The sequence below is a fragment of the Sinocyclocheilus anshuiensis genome, unplaced genomic scaffold, assembly GCF_001515605.1.
Source record: "Sinocyclocheilus anshuiensis isolate Anshui unplaced genomic scaffold, SAMN03320099.WGS_v1.1 scaffold318, whole genome shotgun sequence".
Lineage (NCBI taxonomy): Eukaryota > Metazoa > Chordata > Actinopteri > Cypriniformes > Cyprinidae > Sinocyclocheilus > Sinocyclocheilus anshuiensis.
Genome location: NW_015547653.1, coordinates 544,791 through 564,240, shown reverse-complemented (window position 1 = coordinate 564,240; position 19,450 = coordinate 544,791). Strand labels below are relative to the sequence as shown.

Here is a 19,450-nt window from a genome sequence, read left to right as displayed (position 1 = left end):
CTTTGCCGTCCCATAGCGCAAAGTCACATGACTTTTTTGATGCGCTTGGAGGAATTTATTCGCAAAATGCATTTCCATCTCCCATTATTCGCATCAACCCTTTTTCGCAAAATGCGCAAAATGCATTTCCATCTCCCATTATTCGCATCAACCCTTTTTCGCACAAGTCAAAAACCGAGCGTAAAAACTTTTTTTGCGAATTAGGCTAAGTTTGCGTTTCCATCACTCGTTTCTCATACTTCAAAATGCGCATTAAAATAGGGTGATGGAAACATAGCTACTCACTACTGTCGTGATTGTAGCGTAACTTCTCGAGCAGTAGGCCTACGTAAATTCAGTGCATTAAAATGCGCGTTATTTGATGATGTTGCAGAAGTCAATCAAGTAGTCTTATTGGTGTCAAAGTTCCTTTGGAGTTCCTCCTTATAGCGAATGGGCGTATGCATGTGGAGTCGGCACTATATAAACCGGACTGACCGTCAGATCCAGCCTCTGTGGAGTTTAACAGCGGGGATCCTGATTGAAACGGAAGCTTCTTCTTTTTGCAGGTATGTCTCATTCATGCATTTATTCATTCATTAAGATTATACAGTTTCGAAATAAAACACAATTCTGAGAAAACGTAAAATAATATAATATCTTCTGCAAACAAATGTAAGATTCTTTCAAAATATTTTATTTCTTCTTTATCTCTGAAATGGGCCACAAACTCTTATGAATAACGTGTTTTACAATTAGGTCTAAATAAGTAACATTTTTCATATATCTAAAATTAATTCGAAATCAAATACGCCCCATATGTAAAATTTTGTCCTAGACTTTTGAGGTTTTGGTGTCCATTTTTTCGATGATTAATCATTTTCCGTTTAACCGACAGCACTGAAACTACCATCAAACATGAATAAAGAAGACGACATGAAGGAAGTAGAACTGAACGAGATGGATCAGGAAAAACAGCCGATGACCGGAGAAACTCTGACAGGCACCGAAAAAAACGGCTGCGTAAAGGTTAAAGTGCCGGAGGACACCGAAGTCAAATTTGCGGGCCTCTCCAAAGAGGAGTTAATGAAAGTCGCCGGTACAGCCGGGTATATCTGTCTATCTGCCTGTCTGTCTGCCTGTCTGTCTGTGCCTGTCTGCCTGTCTAACATACATTTGCTTATTTTTTGCAGGTGGGTTCGGACTCGTTGGGTCTTGCTGGTTTTGTTCTGGCTCGGCTGGATTGGCATGTTAGCTGGAGCAATAGTAATCATAGTACAGGCCCCACGCTGTAAACCCATTCCTGAGATGAACTGGTGGAACGAAGGTTTTCTGTACCAGATATCTGACGTTAACACTTTCTCTGAAAATGGACTAAAAGGTGAAAATGTCTCCATTTAATATCTGAGTTATTTGATTATTGCTTATTATTTGTGTTAATCATTAAAACAAAAATGGGAAAACATAATCTCTCCACTTTATACATACTTGATAAAATTTCAAGTACATTAAAGTCTCAGTATTTTAGCTCTTTGCTACGACAGCATTAGGAAAAATGCAAGACTGATGGTGTAGCTAAGCCAAAAACTGACTGACTGTCTCGTGACTCGCTCATGTGAGGAACCATTTGCTGATCTACGCAAGATGAATCTGCCCCCCATCACATTTCTGCTCTTAACACAACTTTTGGCTGAGTTTTACGATATTGCACAAGTGTTCACACACTCACACAATTACTGTAGACAATCTACATTATAGATTAAGATTATCAAGTACAGTGACCTTAAACCCTGATATCTTCAGTTGTGCACACATAGTACTGTGGTTAAACAATCAAAGCAGATTAATAATTGAAAGACCGCCTGAACTCTGTTGCTTGAGAAAATGGAAGCACCTTAACTGATGGTGATCTCCCATTCACATGCTCTTCTTCTTAACTCTTTTGTCTTTCATTCTGTCTGTAGGAGTAGAGGAGAAACTGGACTATCTTAACCAGATGAAGGTGAAGGGGCTTGTTTTGGGTCCAATACACACTGTGCAAGCAGACCAGTTGAGCACACTGGAACTAACTTCCATTAACCCTGAATTTGGCTCTGAGAGCCAACTGATTTCTCTGCTGGACCGAGCACATAGAAAAGGTGACCTCATTTGTTTGTTTCTAAGGTTTTCAAAATAAAACACTTCACTTACCTATTTTGAAATCACAAAATAGGTCACTGGATAGACATCATTAAGCTCCTGTTGCTCTGTTTTAGGAGAAAGCTGTCTGAAATAGCAGTTTAACCTCTGACCTCCTGCCTTTTTTCTTATAGTGAATATGTGGCATTACTCATTGTAACTCTATTTGTAACTATTTCTTTATGTATCATTTGAAATATATCAAAGCAAACCAAAATATCCTAGAAAAAAAGTCTCCTCACAAACCATTTATGGCACATATTGTATGCATTATGCCATTTTTAGCATTTTAGTATAGAGGACTGGCTTGGAACTGATTCACTAGCTCAAAAACCGTTGTGTTGGTTTAGCAGGAACATCCCTGTGGTTTCCAGTAAACATATGCCTTCGAATAAAGCTTCAAATACAAGACAAAATTAGCCTTTTGTTTTTGTCAGGAAAGATAAACTGTAGAAAGATCATTTAACAGCCTTCCGGTTTGTTGACTCTCCCCTCTGCCTTTTCCCTTCTTTCTACTTGTTTTCCTGTCTCCCTCTCAGGAATCTCCGTAGTGCTGGATCTAACACCAAATTATGAGGGAGTTTCAGTCTGGTTCAACAATGCTGCTTCTGTTGCTGAGCGACTCAAAGTAAGTGCTGATATATTGATGGTCAGTTAGTGAGAGAAAAGTGTAAAGTGTATCATAGTTTCCGCAACAATATTAAGCCTTACAAACACTTTCGATATTAATGATTATGAGAAATGTTTCTTGAGCACTAAATCAGCTTATTAGAATGCTTTCTGAAGGATCATGTGACATTGAAGACTGAAGTAATGCCTGCTGAAAATTCAGTTTTGCCATAACAGGAATAAATTAAATTTTTAAATATATTTAAATAGAAAACAGCTATTTTAAGTTGTAATATTATTTTACTAGGTTGCTATTTTTACTTTACTTTTGATCAAATGATTACAACTTTGTTTAGAGATAATTTAAATGATTCTTACTAACTTCAATTTTTTTGAACTATAGTGTAAATGGACGTTGAAAGTTTTTTTTACTATTATGAATAATGTAATTAATTAATTTTAATTCATTTTATTAATCAATGCTTAGCCATATAAACAGATTTTTTTGTTCCATTCTCTGTTTTTATTATAGGAAGCGTGCGTATACTGGCTGAATAAGGGGGTGGACGGCATCTTCTTATCTCATCTGAACGACATCGCATACACAGAAGCCTGGCCATCTGTTCAAGACATATTCAACCAAACCGATGGGACCAAAAAAAGGTATGTGGTGGTAGTTTTTGAAGTTTGGTAGTTACTGGAATTTGTTTAGTAGAACAGAGACACCTGGTGGCCAGATTTGGGTCACAGCTAGTGAAAACAAATGGTAGACAGACAGAACTTGATTTCAGGGTACTCAGATGTCTCCATCACTTTCTCCCCATGACTTTCAGAGCTCTGATGGGATCAGTCACCGGTCTCTCCGCGGATGACGTCTCTCATCTGCTGAATCGGTCAAGTGTTGACCTGCTCCTGACTGGACTGCCTGATCCGGCGGAGCCCAGTGTAAGACAGGCCCAGGTGATACAGTTACTCTACTCCGATTGGATGAGTTAAATGCAGAGCACAAATTCTGTGTATGGGTCACCATACTTGGCCACACGTCACTTCACTTTCATTTTGTCTAAATATAGCCTAAACACTCCATGAATGTATATTCATACTCTGTATACAGTGTATCCTTTATTAAAAACTATGTGCCGATTTGTAAAAAATATGACATTTTCGTTCTTAAGGACCAATGAAAATACTTTGATTTTATTCATATATGACATGTGCATGAATGTATTTCATTTGGTCGCAGAAATCTATGACTCTCTACTGTTACTCCTCCAGTCCTGTATGTATGTTGGTGGTAAGGGGCGGGAACAGATGAAGTCATCTTCATAAAAGTGAACTGACCACCAAACTGTGCTCTTGTGTTCTGCCCGAAAACACAAAGGACGCCTCGCCTCCACTCTGTACAGGTATTTAACTGTGTTCTTTATATATTTTTATTTGTGAATTATTTATTTATTGTTAATAGAAGTTTTATTTTATATATATATATATATATATATATATGTTGACATTTTAATATCAAGCTTTGACTTAATGTTAACACTATTACTATGACAGCAGCAGTTATTGTAACCTTACTAGGTTTACAATCACTCTATGTTGCTTCTTTGTACTGTTTAAAAAATAAAAAAATAAAAAAAAAGATTTTTGTGGTCTCTTTATTATTAAAATTTTATGGCAACCTACAATTAATAACTATCTAATGATTGCCCTAAACAAAAAAAAAAAAAGTTTTTTTTAACAGTAGCTGACTAATATATATATATATATAACAATAAACCTTATTTTTATGATGTAATGAATTTGTTCACTAGTTTTTTTAGTTCATCCTTTTAATCTGTTTTAATCCAGTATTTTTAAAAGGCTGTCCTTACATAAAGAGAAGAAATGAAGGAAGTAGAACTGAAGGAGGTGGATCAGGAAAAACAGCTAATGACCCGACAAACTCAAATAAATGGCTGCGTGAAGGTCACTGTCCCAGAGAATGCTAGAGTGAAGTATACTGGCCTCTCCAAAGACGAGTTAATTAAAATCGCCAGTACAGCTGGGTAGGCAACCTTCATGAGGATTATGACATTAAAACAAAACATTTGACTGTCTGTCTGTTTGATATAGATTTGCTTATTTTCTGCAGGTGGGTTCGGACTCGTATGGCTTTGCTGGTTTTGTTCTGGCTCGGCTGGATTGGCGTGTTAGCTGGAGCAATAGTAATCATAGTACAGGCCCCACGCTGTAAACCCATTCCTGAGATGAACTGGTGGAACGAAGGTCCTCTGTACCAGATATCTGACGTGAATGCCTTCTCTGAAAAGGGACTGAAAGGTAAATGGGATTTTTTTTAGATCAGTAGCCTTGTTTGTCAGTATTTTACAGAACCACAAACTGCACATACTGTATGCACATGCAGCAGCCAAAACATTTGTTGAACTTTTCAATTCTTATATATCAACACTATATAAGAAGTATTATAGTCATTGCAGATTAGTAATGTTAAAAAAATACCTGCTCAAGGTTTTATTTCATAATGGTCATAATGTGAAAACAGGCTGAGGGTTCATGATGGTATCAATGCAATAACTTCTCTTTCTCTCATGCTCTGTAGGAGTGGAGGAAAAGCTGATTCACTGATAATTATGAAAAGATAGTTGAGAAAGGAAGCATTAAAGAGTCAAATAAGTAAGATCCTATCTCTTATCTTAGAAAAACAGCAGATTTAAGATATTAGAATTACATGTATACTCTTTGTTTTTTAGGAAGCATGTACACACTGGTTGAAAAAAGGATTTGGTGGTATTTTCTTGCCTGACCTGGGAGACATCATGAAAACAGACTCCTGGCCATCTATACAAGCTATATTCAACCAAAGTGTCCAGACCAAAAAAGTGTATGTGTCTGTAATTGTGTGCTAAGAACTAATCTAAATAGTGATTTCATATTCTTCTGATTTGTTTACACCTGCTGGCCAGATGGGGTATTGAGCATTGCTGCTTGCTCACTCTACTTGGGCCAAGTGTCGTTCAACTTTCTGTTTTCTTTAGCTTTCAAGAACCAATTATTTTTTCAGCTTTCACTTTTTTTTCCTCATGACTTTCAGAGCTCTGATGGGATCAGTCACCAGTCTCTCTGTGGATGAGGTCTCTCTCGTGCTGAACCGCTCAGGTGTTGACCTGCTCTTGAATGGACTGCCTGATCCGGCTGAGCCCGGTGAAAGACAGGCCCAGGTAATAAAGAACCACTACTTCAGTCACCTGCAGATGAGTCTGGGCTGGTGTCTGAGTGGATGGACTCTGGGTTCTCCAGCAGTGCCTGTAAGGCTCTATCAAATGCTGCTGTTCACCCTCCCGGGCACACCTGTGTTCAGCGCTGGAGATGAGATTGGACTGAAGGCTGGGGTGAGTAGAGCATAAATAAATGGTTAGCTGAATCAGTGTTTGGTTGCAAAATTCAGAATTAAAAAATTGGCTCCCTTTAAATTCATTAGTTAGTGTTGACCTGCTCCTGACTGAACTGCCTGATCCGGCTGAGCCCGGCATAAGACAGGCCCAGGTGGTACAGATACTCTACGTTGATCACCTGCAGACGAGTCTGGGCTGGAGTCTGAGTGGACGGACTCTGGGTTCTCTGGCTTCCAGAACTCCAGCAGCGCCCATAAGACTCTATCAAATGCTGCTGTTCACCCTCCCGGGCACACCTGTGTTCAGCGCTGGAGATGAGATTGGACTGAAGGCTGGGGTGAGTAGAGCATAAATAAATGGTTAGCTGAATCAGTGTTTGGTTGCAAAATTCAGAATTAAAAAATTGGCTCCCTTTAAATTCATTAGTTGGAATTTGAATTGAATGGGTTACACGCCACAGATTGTGACTGAATTCAAAATGACTGGAGGAGAATTTAGCCTACTAAACTGCGATTCAAAGAAATTCAACACACAAAATGTATTCTGGTAACTTAGTGTTCTTGGTTCACAAAAACAATAGTTAATTAAATATGCTAAAATATATCAGCTACGTATTTTCATATGCAAATTTTCATTATCTATGACGAATGCAACAGCAAAGGTACATTTTGATTATTCACATGACTATTCATAACAAGTAGATATGATCTCATCACTGTACTAATTACAAATTTAAATCCAGAACACTGCATCTTGCTCTCTCTATCTTCCACTCATTCAGACTCTGCAGGAGGAGCATATCGCAGTTCGTAACTTCTTCAAAACACTCACTCATCTGAGGGGAAAAGAGTGATCACTTCTGCACGGAGAATATGTCAGCCTTTTCAGTTCACCCACTTCATTAGCATTTGTCCGCCTCTGGGATCAACGCGAACCCTTCCTTCCTGCCATGAACTGGGGAAACGACCATGTAACCATGAACCTCACTTATAGAGACCTGCCGACACAAGCTCAGGTTCGCCTCACCACAGATGCTGCGAATCTAGCCGTGGATAGCATGGTCTCCTTAGAAAAGTTTCAGCTTGGGCCCAAACAGGCTGTTCTGTTGTCTTATCCTTATGCTGGTTAGACAAACATATGCAGATCCTCACATATCGTCTCAGAGCTGTTTGTTTTTCTCTGAGATCTCATAAAATAGTGTCTTTTTGCTTCGAGGAGTTTAAGTAGTCTAAATATTACAAATCTTAAAGTGATTTAAAATAACTTTTTTTTCAGTCATTGTGTGTATTAAATTTGACATCTCTTATCTACTAATAAAGTTGGATAAAAAGGTGTTCCATGTCTGCTTTCAGTGCAAAGACGTGTTTATACAAAACCACCTTAAAAATAAATCAACTTAACTACAAAATCTGATAAATGTTTACTGCTGTATGTGTGTCCTTTTTTAAATCGGTGTCTTTTATAATGAAAAACCTTGACTTTATACTCACAATACATAATTGTTGTGCGCTTGTGTCTTGGCTCCATGCCATTTGTCGTTAGTTCTCAGGGCAGGAAAAGGAAGACTCTAAAGTTAACAGGTGTGTGTGTGTATGTGTGTCATGTGCGATCGTGATATGGACTATATAAAACTATTACTTCCTGCACACTTTAGCTTGTAAAAAAATAACATTTCTTCCAGCACCTATATGCAGAATGGGGTCAGCATGACAATTCATAAATCTAGTTATTCAGTTAAGAAATAAGTAACATGATGGCTCATTATCACAAAGTTTGATTTATACAGTAATTAAAATATTCTAGACACTCTTTTTTTTTTTTTTACTCAGGATGTGCACTACTGCATATGGGGGAAAGTGCCTCTTCTTTTTTAATAACAACGAGATTTGGTAATTTTATATTTTACCTGATGCCCCATTTGTTTTTTTGTTTGTTTTTCATGACAGTCTAGTGTTGATTAATGTAAGGTCATAGGTCAAATCTGAAATTTCAATGGTGTATAATTCTCATTTATTTACCTTTTGTTTCTGCAGGTCCCATATAATATTTTCCTCGGCAATAAACCGTATTCTGGGCTTGAATCTCTGTGTTAACATGTGTATGAGACAGAAAGAGATCGATCTTGTAAGAAATCTTTATCTAATTCTGATTGTGAACTTTCCCAGATATAAGTGGTGGTGAGGGCTGTTCGTTTGCATGTCCTCCCACAGACAGAAGAAAAATTTTGTAGTACAGAAAAATTACAAATCCAGACAAACTACAAGAGCAAAATGTATTTATTGTATTCGGTTGTAGTGATAAACCATCAGAACCCTTTAAAATAAAATTAATACATTTTCTAATTTCTGTTCATTATAAAAGAGCAATTATTTATAGTATCAATAAAAATAATAAATACAATTATATTAATAACAATTAATATTCATACAATCTAAATCAAGTTAAGTGAAGTTTACAACATACAAGGTACAAGGTAAAGAACAGAAATAGATCACAAAAAAATGTTTGGTGAGAACTAAAAGATGTTTGGTAAAAACTACAATCAAAAGGGAAAAAACATCCAGGTCAGTTGATATTCATATAAAGACAGAACAAAACAACAGTTTCTACATGTAACATATTTTACCTTCAGCGCTTTGCTATTTAAACATTTGTGCACTGACTGAATCAAAGTTAGCTTGTGCTTTCCTGTTTTATTACACTTAAAAATCTAGACACCGACACGATCAATGACACTCATTTTGGTGACATTTTTGTTGTAAATATTAGAGCTGCATGTGTTTAAGTAATTGCAACGTAAGTATGTGACCCTGGACCACAAAACCAGTCATAAGGGTCAATTTTTCGAAATTGAGATTTATACATCATCTTAAAGCTGAATAAATAAACTTTCCATTGATGTATGGTTTGTTAGGATAGGACAATATTTAGCCGAGATAAAACTATTTGAAAATCTGGAATCTGAGGGTGCAAAAACAAAATCAAAATATTGAGAAAATCGTCTTTAAAGTTGTCCAAATGAAGTTTTTAGCAATGCATATTACTAATCAAAAATTAAGTTTTGATATATTTACGGTAGGAAATTTACAAAATATCTTCATGGAACATGATCTTTACTTAATATCCTAATGATTTTGGCATAAAAGAAAAATCAATCATTTTGACCCATACAATGTATTTTTGGCTATTGCTACAAATATACCCCAGCGACTTAAGGTCCAGGGTCACATATGAGGTATAAAACACTTATTTGTACAACTGCTTCAAACTATTATTTTTTTTATTTTACTTCACTATGACAATGTAAATATTTTATGCATTTTTGTATTATTTTACAAAAGTAAAATAACACTAATAAACCAAAGTTTTATAGTTGGAAATGACAATCTCAACATTAGAAAAAGGACTACGTTATAAAATTATAAACCGAAATATAGCAAATTGTGTTTAGTCATTATACTATTATTTGTTTATAAAAAAAAAATGTTTGAAGCAATATTTGTGCACATAGTAAGTAGTTGTGATACTTTGATTCTGTCTCAGACGGCTTTATAACAGCTGTTTGTGCATGTGTGTGTTGATTTGAATGTCAGCGGGGGTACAGTGATATTTCAGAGTCGTCGGAGACAGCGACGTGTTTCTGGTAAAACACGACGTCGCACTCTTGAGATGACAGAGTGTGGTCACAAACCCGTGTGTGTGTTACATGTATTTGTCAAACGTGTCTTCATGTCTTTGTGTGTGTGTGTGTACCTATGTGATTGTGTGTGTCTTTTCTGTGGGGATGGGGCTTTCGTTTTGACTGTGGGCAACTTTTGACGGCAGTGAATCGGGTTTTTTGAGACTCTGAAAATGGAGTCAAATCACACAGCAACTTATCTTAATCAACTTAAGTCATTCACTTGAAATGCCTTTAAAATCAGGAAAAATTTCTGGTAACTTTGAACCACACTCACCGTTTCATGTTTTTGTACAGGCTTTATCATGTCTGGCTCTGTTTCTCTCTCTCTCTCCTTTTCCTCCCTCCTTCTCAATAAGAGAGACGAGAGAGAAAGACAACGCCCCCTCTCGCCCTGTTGATGTGAAACTCGTCACCGAACAATGCCCAGTCATGCCTGACTCTCGGTTTTACTGATACAGCCTACTCACATCACTATAAACCCTTTTATCTTGAACCCCATCTTCATCTCAAACGTTTCTTCATCACCTCCTCCATTATCACTACCATCATCATCACCAAACTATATTATTCTCAGCAAAAGTGTGACTTTCGATATCAAATATATACCGTTGTTTGTCAAACTCTTCAAAATCTCTGCATGAAATAGTGACTCTCCCTAAAATGAATGAGGGCGGCTGCGTTGCAATTTCAACAATCATTTTCATACCTCATCATTAATAAAGGCCTACTGAAATATGTCACCTACACGTAGAGATGGTAACCTGAATCTTAAAAATAAAAATTCTGTCAATAATGACTTATTCTCATGTGTGTTCCAAAGACTATGACTTCTTATGTGGAACACAAAAGAAGATATTTTGAAAGCAGTCTCATACAAGTCAGCGTTGTTTTTTGAACCCCTTTAACTTTCATTGTATAAACATAAAAAGTCCAAACTTGCTTTAAAATGTCTTCGTGTTCAGCAGAAGAAAGAATGTCATACTTGTTTGGAACAACATGAAGGTGAATAAATGATTCATTTTTATTAAGGGTGAACTGTTCCTTTAAGGGCCATTTCTACCCAATCTTACTCTTTAAACTAGTTTTGCTGTAGTATCCTAATGCATTTTGGTTGATTAATTGATGTTAAATAATATTTTGACTTCAGTTATTTAGATTAGTTGTCAGTGCACTAAAAAACTGCTCTTAGCATGTTATATCCAAAATCAACTGCTGTTTAAATGAAAAACATTTCTGCTATTCAAACACTGTGTATTAATTTTATTATGCTTTTTTATTATTATTAGCATCTTCTTCTGACCAAATTAAGTGCCTTTCTGGACCCCTGGTTGAAGCCCCTGGAGGTAAAACCGGAGACCATGGAAATACAATAAAATATAACATGGAACAAATAGTTGTAGAATTGTTTTTCCCAAACAGCATTTAACAGCGGTAAATAGCAATCAAATACAAGATGGATAAGAAAGAGAGAGTGAAAAAATAAGTAGTGGCAAGGACAGGCGCTTTGTCAAACTGAGAGCTGCCTCTGAGGTCTGAGTCGGAGCAATAAAGTTTTTTTCTTTCTCTCTCCCTCTATGGTGTATGATGTTTTTTCTCACTCGTTTCCAGGATCACAATGACAATGGCTTCAAAAGATCAGAGGTACCAAGAGAAGACTGCCATAGCGAAAAGTTAACCATCACTAACGCCTCCGCAGAGCTTCTCAATGTCTTTCTCTCTGTCTGTCTTACCTTAACAGTGCATCCTTCCTTCATTCACTCGTGTATACAGTCGTGCATGTAGCTCGTAGAGTTCAACTGTCTTGCAAGGCCTTGACTTCAGAACTGAGAGGTAAGTGACATCTTACTCTGTTTATGAACAAGACAACAAAAACAGACAGTGAAGTGAGTTAGCGAGTGCTAAAACTGACTAATAGGTAGTGTTTTACAAGTATGAGAACATATATTTCAGTTCTGGAAACAAAGTTATACAAGACAGATATGGCTGTGCTGACACTCATCTTGTTTGCTTTTACATCTTGAATGTAAAGCAATGCAGGCGCATTTCACTTGTTTTTGAAAGTCATAAGATTGTGTATTGCACCAGACTTGCGCAAAAACAGTTTCATCTAAGCAACATGGCTCTGCGTGTAGCCTGAAAGATTTCATTGATGTTGAGGCCTAGTTTCGGAAAACGACTGGAGTATAGAGGACACATTAGAATCTCAGTGTAGACTGAATGAGGTATTTTTTTGACTGTAATGTAACTCTTTTTACATTTAATTAATGAACATCTTTCATTAATGAACATTCTTTAGTTTATGAGATGCGTACTGTGATAATACTTATCAGTATTTTCAGCACTATTACTAGCTTGCTCCATGACTACTTTATAGTGGCTTCTGTGACATTCTTCGCATTGCGAATGACAAAGTAGAATATTGATAATTTTCGGATAATCTGTAGACAATCACGTGTCCCTGTGAATCATTCTCATGAGAAACAGAATTGGAATGCGTACAATCCTGCGAGAAAAAGAAGTTTGAAAACCTGTTCTTAGTTCTGCGCCCTAACTACTAAAATCTCTATAATAATCACAGCTTCTATTTCTGGAAGTCATTTTCAGAAAACATTTTTTTAATGGGTAAGGTTATTTATTTATTTTTTTGCTTTGAGGATAATTTCTGTCTCGCCTTTTATGTGCAGTTGTAGTTCCTTGAAGAGCTGTGTCAATTGATGATTTGGATTATGGAATGATTATGGATTATGGAAGTGTGTGCAAGGTCCTGCCCTTTAACACAAACAGCAGTCAGTAATTACCTATTTTTTGTTGATGGTGGACCATGCAAATTATTAATAACTCGGACTCTTAATAATGTATTGTCTGATTCTTCTGTCTTTTCCTTACATTTCATCTTTACTCAGCAGGGTCTAATAAGCGAACTTAAGAATTCTCTGATGGTTTTTGCTATTATTGCAAAGTATAATGTCATGTAGAGAAAAGTGATTCAGAATTGTTATTTATTAAATTAAACTCACCTGACGGATAATGTCCTACAACCGCCTCTATGACTTTGGTGCTGCAGACAACTAATCCAAGCAAGGATTATTCCTGAAAATTTATATAATAAATAATTAGCCACAAATTTCAGTGATTATACTTTACACTTGAAAAAAAAAAGGATTTAACAAGAAACCTTCTACTAATAGAATTGCAATAGTTTCTGGTTTGTCCTTTTAACCTTTTTTGAATGCTTTAAATTATGTCTATGCAAGAGTTTTGCGTCTATTCTGTGAGGATGTTGACATCCACCAAGGGCATATTTCCTGTATACTGATCACTGCGGCCAAATTTAGCTTTAATATGCATAAGTACTACTTAGTGTTATGTCTTTTTTATTGAGGTACTGAATGGGTGTTGGGCTTTTTGTAAGACAACAAAATGTTGATTTTAAAACTCAGATCTACATTATTTGTATTGGGTCAAACTGAATATGACAATAGTCTCCAACAACAAATTAGCAATTTTTTTTTTTTAAATGGAATCCGAAAAAGAAAATGTCGAATTGGCTTTACGTAAACTGACTGATATTTTAGGTAAAACGCATGAATCACATATTCAGACAGTGTCAGATAAATTAAAGACATTTGTTAGATGGTTTAATCTATAGTAATTCTAATTATCTCTATATAAAATAGTAGTCTATGGTATGTCTTCATTTAGAAATAAATTGTGTACTTGTATGTAGGTTTGGATGCGAGGCTCTGGGAGTCCTTAGAAACATCACTTAACTGTCGTTGCGTTGCAGTTATTTGACTATGAATATGTTTTACTATTTGACTATGAAAGACAAGATATATAATCTAGGTAGCACCTGTTTAATATAAACAAAATCTTGAAGAAAAAAAAAACAGCCATTAGCAGCTTTCTGTATGTCATCAGATAATACAGATATTTACATCAGATAATTTTTGTTAATTTTCTTATACATATAATTGACAAATACTGGATATGGCGTGAAAATGTAAGATTTTATTAAAGCTGTTATGAGGACAGATTGCTTCTGATGCCTGTGTATGTGCATTCATGTTTAGCCTTTTGCAATAAACATTTTTAGATTCGAACACATCAGAACACAGAAAGACTCTCAGTGGAAAATTTGCTCAATTTGCTATTTTTCGTCTAGAGCACCGATATGAAAAAACCCATCAAATAAACAAACACACAACAATTTGATCATATCGGTGATAAATCTGATCAATAATCATTGTATGGATAAGACTGCAGTGATTCGGTGAGATGCATCACTATCATTCTCTCATTCGAAAACCTTTTGAACAAAACCTCTCCAAAATATATTCACGTAATCATATAAAAGCACACATTCAAAAAGTAATTTGTTATCAGTTTTGTGTAACTTCTAATGCTAGATTTATCTAATTTGCATATACCATATTCACTTTTTACAGGTCTAACACAGATGCATTTGAAACTAGGGTCGCCTTATAGACATAATTTAAGTAAGGGTCAACTGGTTAATGCGTAACATTTAGCACCGAAAAAGACCTACCCATGAAAATAAATGTTGGCAAAAAAATATATATATTTCCATGCAAATACATAAATATAATGAATTGCAGATTTTGCCTCTTTCAACGGACTTTGGGTCATTTATCCACTAACCAGTATGCGAACACTTTTGTGTTTATCATTTGATTTGAGTTAAAATATTTTAGCATTACATTACAGCTATTAAAAAGTGCCACCAGCAAAATGTAAACAATTCCAAAACTAAAAAAAGTTTGTCTTTGTAATAGTAAATGCTTTCATGACTTAAAAAGGCCACTGTTACAGAGCTGGGAAGACATGGGCGGCCAGACATAAGAATCAGAGACTGAACTGTACATTTATATTTAGTTACATTAAATAATTTAACAGACACGTTTATACAGTTTAAATGAAGAACCTCACAATATTAGCAATTCATGCTACAAGACCTAAAAATGCTACAGAATCTATAGCAGTAAATGTACACGACAATAAAAGATATTTTCATGTCATCATGTATTTCCAGCTATTCTCTTCCCTGATATGAAATTATCAATTGTTGCTAGCATACACCACATGTTGTCAATTGTAATTGGCTGGAAAGTTTGACGACTGAAATTCAGTGGGAGCTTGCTTAACGCATTAGCCGTTTCTGAATTAGCTGATGTTTTAAAAATGAATGAATTCTTACTCCTCCTAAAATGCATCATCAACACATTTCACTCTGCATCAGTCAGGAGCAGACTAATAATGGAGAATCACCTAAATTCATTAGATACTATAGGTTTTGGGGGACGTAACTCGCACCAGTAAAATACACATTCATTTATTTTTGTAACCTAAACTACAGTTTTAGGTTCTCCTTTCATTCCTCCGTCACTTCTTTCATTTGTTTGACACATTCGTCTGTGATCTCTCTGCATTATGAAGGTTGTCTCAAAGATAAGATAAACGGTTTGATAGAATGATAGAGAGAGAGAGGGGAAAAAAAGTCCAAACCGCTCTGCTGCTTTCCCCCTCCTCTGTTCAGTCTTTCACACATCTGACAGAAAACTAGAAAACAGCCTCCACACTCCTCTTTCCATCAATTATATCCTATGTTGTTTTTGTCCCTCCTTAACCCGCTTGCCATTCTCCAGTATTATCTGATCGCGTATAGCTTTTGGGTATGCAATATTGATTTAAGATTGAACATTTCATGGAACAAAGCTGGTATTTAAAGTCCTAAATTCTCACACTCTCGGTTCTTGAATATAAAAACTTGCACAAAGTAGATTTTAAAAGGCAAAAGCTAAAAAAGTAGGGCAGCGAGAGTGAAAAATCGACATTTCTCTGGTCTAGGAATCAGTCTTCACTTGGCGTATTGTCTTACACCTTTATTCTTTCACCCACAGTATGCTAATGGTGAGGTTTGTGTAGGCGATTTCTGCAGGTACATTCATACTGTACTCACCACTGAATTAACAACACCCTCATCAGCCAAACTGCTAAACCTACAACCTGTGCGGGGGCCGTCCAGATTCACCGTCTCTCAAAGTTTAATGCCTCTGACCGAGATACGACGCACAGAGACAGAGTGGGTGGACCTGTAGTATAGACCTGTCATTCAAAATAAAAATGCATGATTATGCTGAACTGCTCTTATCTAAGAATTAACAGTTAAAATGATGCAAATAAGTTAGCATGAGAGAGAGAGAAAAGAAAGAGCAGAAAGAAAAGAGAGGAAAACACTACATGTGGGTGGAAAGAGGGGTGCAGAGACAATGTATGCGGTATGGAAACGATTTTACATTGTGGGTATAAGAGGGATACACTTGCAGAGAGCGAGCGAGAGAGCGGAGGCGGGGTGTACGGAGGTTTCCCTTGTCCACTTCCTGTTCTGTCGTTGTTTCATGGTCAACTTCCCGTCACATGATTTTGAGCAACCACAGATTCTCACTGGCGTAAACACAGTTTGTCTTTTCGCCCACACAAACACATGCACAGAAGAAGAAAAAAATCACACATTAACACACACACATACAGTATATGCATGCACAAAATCTCAATAAAGCAATTAAGTTAATCATTTAACACACCACATAACATTAACAAAAAGACAACCGTTCAAACGCATACAAATACAAGAAAAATATGACTGACACACACACACGACAGGAAGCTTTGCTCTCACTCATGTCATATACACTTACACGCACACCCACGCCTTACCTGCCAGTTTGACAACTCTTACGTTCTTTACACTCAAGTCACTAACCACAACAGATGCGAATCTCAAGATAACACTCTGAGCCGCAAGCACAAAAAGTCTCATAACTTGCCAGCATCATTGAAGACAACAAGCTTTCATCCTACAGTTTTTGTTAATTGTTAAAAAATCTTGTAAAGTAAGGTTAGTCCGGATTCAGCCCTGTTTGCTCTATCGTCTGTCTGTTCACCATGAATGAGACCCTCTTTGGACCGAGAGAAGATGGTGGTGATCAATGGGAGACTGTGAGTATGCGACGTGTGATGTAGGAGAATGGATAAAAATAGACTGAGAAGGAAAAGAGGTTAAGGAGGAGAGCAAGACAGAAGAGGGAGAGAGATATAGAAAGAGAGAGATAGAGGGAGATCCGTGACTGCTTCCTCAGGATGTGGTTTTCGGTTCTGGGTTTTAAGGGAGGGGGTGACTCTATGACAACCGACGACTTACCTTTTGATCGGTGGCAGCTGTGAAAGAAATATGTGTGAGAAAGTGTTTTCACATTTAAGTATGATAATGTGCACAAGTGAGGAAGAGCAAGAGAGAGCACCTGCTTTCACACGTGGCAGTATTTTAATTTTGTTAGTTGGAGACAAGGGTCGCACACGGCACACAACTCACAGGTCGACATGAAGGGATAGCACACAAGCAAAAACAACAGGTTATGGATAAAGAAAGGGCAACACTGGTGAGTACTAGACAAATAGAGTGAGAAAGAAGGATGAGAGAGAAAGTGAAAAGATAAACAAAAGCCGTAGAACAAAGGCCGTTTCTTTTCTTTCGATAGCTGTAGACGTTTCTCAGTTTTTTCTTTGCTGTAACGTTTCCGCATTTCTGTGTGAATATTTGTCTTTAAAACCAATTGTTACAGAGGAAGGCAAAGACAAACCATTCAGCGGTTGGGAAAATATCTCATCGCGTTTGTTTGTGTGGTTTGGCTCACTAACGCTCGTGAGGTTGAAAGGGTTTTGATGACTTCTGATTGTCTTTGTGTGCCTTTTCAGTTTTCAGATGCTATGAGCGTCCTTTAACTCGAGGGTGCAGCCATTTTCAACACGCCACATGGCTGACCATACATCTCCCGAGCCCGAGTCGCTCTCCTACACTCCCATGTTTCGCCCTCAGACAGAAGGACAAAGGTCAAGCCACGACCTTTACCAGCAAGGTTCAATGAGTGGGCTCGGCCAGTTTGAGGTCCCGTGTGAAGCCACGGATGGCACCGGGAGCTCTATGAATGGAATAGATCAATCAGCGAACACTGCTTACTGGGGGAATATGTCCCCTGTGTCCTCTATTGGACTGAACAGGAACAAGGCACAAGCTGGAGTTTATGAGACTGACTGGAGTTCTCACTGCCACCAACAAGAGGCATCAGAGAGTTATGAAACAACTGGGCATCAGCAACAAAAACTGGATTCTTTCTCCGAGGCATTTTGCAGTCGTAGCACCTTCCGAATGCAGGGCGGAGGAGAGCAGAGCGGCTTCAACAACTCTACTCCTCCTTCACATACCCTCTCCTTCCCTCTGGTTCTTAGCCCACCGCCAACGCCCTTGCCTCCTCCATCCTTTTCTCCTCCTAAACGACCTCAACACTTCTCGCCTGGCCAGATCTTAAGCCAATCACAGATAGATGGGTCACTGCAGTTCTTTCCCTCTTTACCTTCGCCCTCCACCGGCAGGTTCAATCACCCCATTTGGCTCCAGCTACAAGCTGACGACAACAACGGCCTGGACTTAACGCAGCACCTCCCGCAAGATTCAAACTCATCCATGGTTTATTCAGAGCATGGAGGGCCTCATCTGAAACAAATAAACTCCCTGCAGAAAGGTACGAATAACATAACGCCATCTTTTGTGTGTTGACCTGTCTTGACATGCCGTTACTTTCAAACCTTAAGTGTTATTTTTAATGAAAGAAGTGATTTTCTTGCTTAGACTGTTCACTGCGTATGCCCCTCAACCCTGCACTGGTTCAGCATCATCATCCTCAGGCCTGCTTGCAGCAAGAGCAGGGTCACGAGCCCGGGACATCCGAAGATCACATGACATGGCCTCAGGTCAGTCATCTGCACTATCAGACAGATTGTTAGCCTGGTCAAGCATATTAGATTGATGCATCAATGACTTTAACATCATAGCAGCGCATTTAATTTTCATGTTCTGTATTTTAAACTGGTTATGCTAGCATGCAACATTCATTACATTATATACAACCTTTTCTTTCTATTTTGAAAGTTTGGGCAATCATCCCGTTCATTTGGACCTTCTCTGCATCAGTCTAGTCTCCATGTGCAGGGGTCAGGACCAGGAGAAGGAACAAGATTCGGTTATGGACTGAACTTCGGTCCTGGGTCCTCAGACAAACCTCTGGGGTCCTCCAGCACACAGGCAAAATACCTTTTAATTTACTAAATAATTTTGTGCCGTTCAAAAGTTTGGGGTCAGTAAGATTTTAAACATATTAATGCTTTTTTTAACAATTTAATGGATCCTTGCTGAATAAGTGACAGTGAAGACTTTTATAATGTTACAACAAAATCTATTTCAAATAAATGCTATTTATTTCTATTCATCAAAGAATCCTGAACAATATATCATGGCTTCCACAAAAACATTTTACAACTGTTTGCAACATTGGTAATAATAAGAACCGTTTCTTATGCAGCAAATCAGCATATTAGAATGACTTTAGAAGGATCACATGACACTGAAGACTGGAGTAATGGCTGCTGGAAATTCTGCATTTTCATCACAGGAATAAATGAAAGCAATAAGCCCCAAGAAGCCGTGGTTTACAGTGAATTTATAACAGCTAAGGGGCGTTGTAAAACCCCA

The 19,450-nt window shown here is 37.4% G+C and overlaps 2 protein-coding genes across 3 annotated transcripts in view; both read left to right on the top strand.

The window, feature by feature from the left end:
- The first annotated feature begins 433 nt into the window (after nucleotides 1–433).
- LOC107702063 (4F2 cell-surface antigen heavy chain-like) lies at nucleotides 434–7,348 on the top strand. Its single transcript, XM_016504255.1, is given in 9 exon segments — nucleotides 434–548; nucleotides 878–1,088; nucleotides 1,173–1,360; nucleotides 1,944–2,117; nucleotides 2,697–2,785; nucleotides 3,299–3,429; nucleotides 5,861–5,987; nucleotides 6,313–6,498; nucleotides 6,943–7,348. Coding segments are annotated over 8 exon segments (1,434 nt in total). The 5' UTR covers nucleotides 434–548; nucleotides 878–897; the 3' UTR covers nucleotides 7,291–7,348.
- Nucleotides 7,349–11,467: 4,119 nt separating this feature from the next.
- Nucleotides 11,468–19,450, top strand: part of LOC107702062 (uncharacterized) — a 12,391-nt gene continuing 4,408 nt past the window's right edge. Inside the window, exons 1-5 of one of the 2 annotated variants that reach the window (XM_016504253.1) lie at nucleotides 11,468–11,484; nucleotides 11,582–11,673; nucleotides 17,620–18,443; nucleotides 18,551–18,672; nucleotides 18,851–19,003. In XM_016504253.1, coding sequence (XP_016359739.1) covers nucleotides 17,678–18,443; nucleotides 18,551–18,672; nucleotides 18,851–19,003 — 1,041 coding nt within the window. In that variant the 5' untranslated portion in view covers nucleotides 11,468–11,484; nucleotides 11,582–11,673; nucleotides 17,620–17,677. Of the gene's footprint in view, nucleotides 11,485–11,581; nucleotides 11,674–17,077; nucleotides 17,304–17,619; nucleotides 18,444–18,550; nucleotides 18,673–18,850; nucleotides 19,004–19,450 lie in introns of those variants that run through there. The other variant, XM_016504252.1, reaches the window with a different exon arrangement.